This window comes from Myotis brandtii, unplaced genomic scaffold, assembly GCF_000412655.1.
Source record: "Myotis brandtii unplaced genomic scaffold, ASM41265v1 scaffold743, whole genome shotgun sequence".
Classification (NCBI taxonomy): domain Eukaryota; kingdom Metazoa; phylum Chordata; class Mammalia; order Chiroptera; family Vespertilionidae; genus Myotis; species Myotis brandtii.
This window is the reverse complement of record NW_005370960.1, coordinates 1270796-1271033: the sequence shown is the minus strand read 5'-3', so window position 1 is coordinate 1271033 and position 238 is coordinate 1270796. Positions and strand designations below refer to the sequence as shown.

The 238-nt window shown below is 69.3% G+C and overlaps 1 protein-coding gene across 1 annotated transcript in view; it reads right to left on the bottom strand.

The window, feature by feature from the left end:
• Nucleotides 1–238, bottom strand: part of TNS3 (tensin 3) — an 84539-nt gene that overhangs the window by 26010 nt on the left and 58291 nt on the right. The window contains exon 13 of the mRNA XM_014530527.1: nucleotides 23–196. Coding sequence (XP_014386013.1) covers nucleotides 23–196 — 174 coding nt within the window. The remainder of the gene's footprint in view (nucleotides 1–22; nucleotides 197–238) is intronic.

Below are 238 nucleotides of genomic sequence, written 5' to 3'. Positions count from 1 at the left end.
GTGCCCTTCCCTCCGTCCTCACCATACGGCGTCAGCGGAGACACGGGGAACGCCGGGGTGGGGGATGCGGAGCCGCTGCCGGTCTTGCTCGGAGAGAAGACCCTGCCGTCGACCACACATTCACCGAGGTTTGCGGGATGCGCGGGAGTCACCATCTGAAAGCGACAGGGCCGGGAGGCCGCCCTCGAGTCAGCGTCTGAGGGTGGGGACGGGGGACGGGCTGGCTCCCCAGCCACAG